At 38.0% G+C, this 4,152-nt stretch overlaps 1 protein-coding gene across 1 annotated transcript; it reads right to left on the bottom strand.

The window, feature by feature from the left end:
- Positions 1-281: 281 nt before the first annotated feature.
- On the bottom strand, positions 282-3,925 carry LOC126754967 (homeobox protein E60-like). The gene is made up of 3 exons (XM_050467203.1): positions 3,823-3,925; positions 3,280-3,434; positions 282-1,376 (listed from the first exon to the last, which is right to left on the bottom strand). Exons 1-3 carry the CDS (start codon positions 3,923-3,925, stop codon positions 1,062-1,064), a joined length of 573 nt encoding a protein of 190 aa, XP_050323160.1. The 3' UTR covers positions 282-1,061.
- Positions 3,926-4,152: the final 227 nt, after the last annotated feature.

Raw genomic sequence — 4,152 nt, 5'->3', positions numbered from 1 at the left:
GAAGTTTTATGAATTATATTTTGTTGGGAATCGTGAGTTAAGGAATGATGCTGCAGTCGATTTTTGGCCAGCAGGCTGTAAACAAACTTCTTAACTGAGGTACAAGCCTTTTTGCTTGTTAACCCAGCTTCTTCTTACCAAACATGGCAATTAAGAAAGAAATATTGAGAATGAAAGTATGTGATTCTATAAATTCTTTAGATATTTCAACAAATAATGTTGTTAAAATCAATAATTTAACTCATAAGAACAACAGTAGATAATATAATCACAGTGCTTTTTATTGGTCATTCGCAATGTATACATGCGCCAAGTTGTAGAAAAGAGAACGGGAAGTAATAGGTGATAGTATTTGGTATAACAAAAGGTATACAATATATAATTAGGTGCTTACTAATAAAATGAATTCTTCTTATGAAGAGTTTTGCTGACGTGGTTCTGGTAGGAAAATATTTCTCTATAATACAATTTAATATTTCCACGATTTCCTTGACTCCAAGTCCGCATTTTTATAGGAATATTCTCCAAATAGCAAATTTTTTTCGGAAATTTGAAAGAAATTGATCGCGTGTCTTTCCTCTTAGTTCATTTTCGTAATCAAAATAAATAAGGAAGGAGAAAAAAAATTGGTGGAAGTTAGTTACGGTTCCTTAACTTTTCCAGTGCTTATTGACAATGGTTCATTATTTGTTCTACTTTACAACACTTTTGTCTCGCTCTCACTCGCTCGTTAGCAATACTCAGTTTGTGTTGTTGCTTCATACATAATTATTTAATAACAAAAACTAAAATATTTATCTGTTATTGTACGAAGGAATGTCTCACCCGTCCAACACAGTCTCCCAATTTTTAGCTCACGCGGTGCACTTCCCATAATCGCTCTCCATCCTTCATTTAGTTAAATATTAAGCAATAAATTCTAAATATTTTGTACATATAATTTACATTCGTATACATATTTTTGCTATGAGTGTTTTATAAATTAATTAATTAATATAATTTACAGCGATAGGATTACTTCGTTGTCCCCAAATTCAATTACCTCAGCAGTGTGAGAGTATCTACGTGGACACAGTTGTTGCCGTCGTAGCGCCACCGTTTCTTACCTCTGCTGCTGCGGCTGCCGCTGCTGCATTCTCGCGCTCCTGCAGCTCTTGCAGTTCTTCTTCTTCACGCGTCAGCGGCACCGTCGAGTGGTTGTAAAGGCCTTGCGCCATTAGTTGCAGCGCCAAAGGATTCTTGGTGCCGCTCGACTTTTTCAGTTTGGCACGTTTGTTTTGAAACCAAATTTTGATCTGCGCTTCATTTAGTCCCAGTTCGGAGCTGAGTTGTTGGCGTCGCTTTTCGGTTAGATAGCGGTTCTCGGTGAACTCATGCTGTTTTTGGGAGCGAAAAGAAGAAAGGAGAAATATGTGAAAACAAATAGTGAAGAGAGATTTTTCATATGTGAAAATAAATTAATCATGTACCCAGGAAGATTTTGCTCCATTTTCAAAAGGCTTTAGAATGAAACGGTGATACTGGGTTGAATTAATTTAAACCGATTTTAGAGATATTTTGACCTAATTTACGGAGTCTTATAAAAGACAATAATCCCCAAAAATTATTATACTCTTGGATAGTATATACCATCACTACTTTCAGAAAAGTCGTTTCAAGATGTTCTATATCCGATGCAAATTAAAATTTTTACTAAAATCACTATTTCTCGATTTTTTAAGACTAATACTAAACAAATTTATGAGCAGAATTAATTTGAATGTTGCACAGCGACCTTAGGATTCTTCCACCCAGACTAACATAGGCCGAGAAGTCTTATAATTCCAAGATCTAACTAAGAGCCATTGAAGGAATGTGCTCCCTGCTTAGATGTATATATCTCAGTGCCTTAATTCTACAATAGCAGGTCACTGCGCAATCCAAAAGCGCGTGCTTTGAAGTTTCTCAACATCCCAAAACCGACAGATTGCAGAAGGACTATATATGTATGTATATTGGAACCACTAAAGCTTATAAAAAACTGTAATGTTAATATTGTGTTGTGTGTAAATAACTTTCGTTAAAATAATAAAATCTCATATGCAGCAGAAGAAAAGAAAAAAAAAAAAAAAAAAAGAAATTGTCCTAAGTATTCAATGAATATTTCCATCTTGTGAACGATGAAAATGTCTTTCTCTCTTAATAAGGAAAATTTAGCATTAATTGGCTGATGTTATACATTGAAATCAATAAATTAAAATTAAAAAGGACCAAGTGAAGTCTTTCACGGTTGGGTCACAGCAAGGAGGGAATGGTCGAAGGGAAGTTTTGCTGGAAGAAGCTCTCCGTCAATCCTAGCTTTGGGACTAACCGGACTTTTGAAGTATTTTTCAGGTAGAAGTGGCTGGTTTTAAGGTACGAAGTGTAACCTCTCTCAGTGTGGTGAGCATTCACTCCGACAGCAGAGTGGAGATCTAGTTCTCTCGCTAACTGTGCGCTCAGAGCAAATCAAGAAGTGTCTATCCTCACTAAAATTAGCATCAAGATACTTTATCATCCAACTCGTTCGGAAGCCTCATCATAACGGAATCGGTGGCAACAACAAAGCCCCGTTCACAGTGAAATTGGACTGAGCTGGGTCTTCATTGCCATCTTGCGTTCTAGCACTGAACCAATTGGTCTAGATTGAAACACAATAGATCTTTTGAAATACTTGCTCTCAGAAATATTCATCTTGCCTCAAATGTAGGGGTTCTTACTGAGCATTTATATACGCATTCATGGGGTAAGGCTAAAAAGTTGTCAAAGCTCTATGGAAGAAGTGAGATGGAAACATCCATTCGTGATTAAAAAGACTTTGAATTCCAGATTCTGTCAAAAATGGTTTATTGAACTTTTTTCTACCTTTGAAAGACAATGGATAATTATAAAGAATAATGAGATTATTTTCCGGTTAAAAATATCAGGTGTGCCAGCCCGATAGAACAAAAGCATATAATCGACAAAGAATGGTTGAGATTTGGATATTAAGACTAAGAACTTGATTATTAAGGTTAGGTAACGAAGCTTTTAACCACGAAGAAACTAAAAATACTTCAATTTTATTGACGAAAATGCAATTTCTTCTGCTACTTCTACCACCAGTTTATAAACTGCCTTCCACTTAAGATAATAAATAGCACGTACATATATGTACTCTACGGCATATATACAGTATATACATAAGTACGACCAGATATTTTTCAATTCATTGCCTGTGCTTCAGTGGAAATTAAATTTCATTGCGCAGCAATAACTCACCTTCAAGCGCGCCAATTGCGAGCCACTGAACGCCGTGCGCGGTCGTTTATCCTCTGCGGTGGCAGCACCGCCACCTCCGCTTCCGCTGCCATTCGATGCACCGCTGCTGCTGCCCTTCTCACCGGCCAACTTCTTCGGCTTACGTGTACGCGGACCTGGAAGTACAGAGAGAGACATAACACAGAGCCATTAAGTAGGGGAGGGACGAAGTGTGAAAAAGTGTAGCTAAGCATGACCACCGTTATAAGTCGGTAGACATATGTGTAAATATATATGGATATTTGTGTGTGTAGTCGTGTAAAACGCATTTAATTGAGCAGGACTCACCCAAACTCAGAGGTACTTGGGAGTACCAGTAAGTAATTGTGAATTATCAACATTCTACTAAATTTTACGTGTGTCTAAGGGTTGTATGCACCCATGCAAGGATACCCACGTGTATATATAATATGTGTGTGTTTGTGCACAACCGGAACATAAAAATTCCATTTGCCCGAAATAAAATAGATGCGCGTAATTGCGCCACAATGACTGGACGCAAACGTTCCGCTTTGTCTACATTTTCGGACACTACCTGGCCTGCGCCCTCATTGAAGTGGCTCCAGCGCCGCACTTCGTAAACCACTTGCTTTAAGCCCGGCCACATTGCGCAGCGAGTCTGCATAAATTTCCGTGGCATCCACGCACGAACTTGCCGCCAAGATTTATGAGGAGCTAAAAATTACACGGCACCAATGAATTGTAATTCGGCAAAGCGCTCGGAATTGCAGCCAAATTCACGCAACACCCACCTTCGTTCTTCGACAAGTTTTCCCTCACCCGATGCCATTGTTGCCTACGCAATTAATTCAAATGTTAAATAGTCCAAAGTTC

This window comes from Bactrocera neohumeralis, chromosome 4, assembly GCF_024586455.1.
Source record: "Bactrocera neohumeralis isolate Rockhampton chromosome 4, APGP_CSIRO_Bneo_wtdbg2-racon-allhic-juicebox.fasta_v2, whole genome shotgun sequence".
NCBI classification, from domain to species: domain Eukaryota; kingdom Metazoa; phylum Arthropoda; class Insecta; order Diptera; family Tephritidae; genus Bactrocera; species Bactrocera neohumeralis.
The sequence above is the reverse complement of the archived record's forward strand: the minus strand, read 5'-3'. Positions and strand labels throughout refer to the sequence as shown.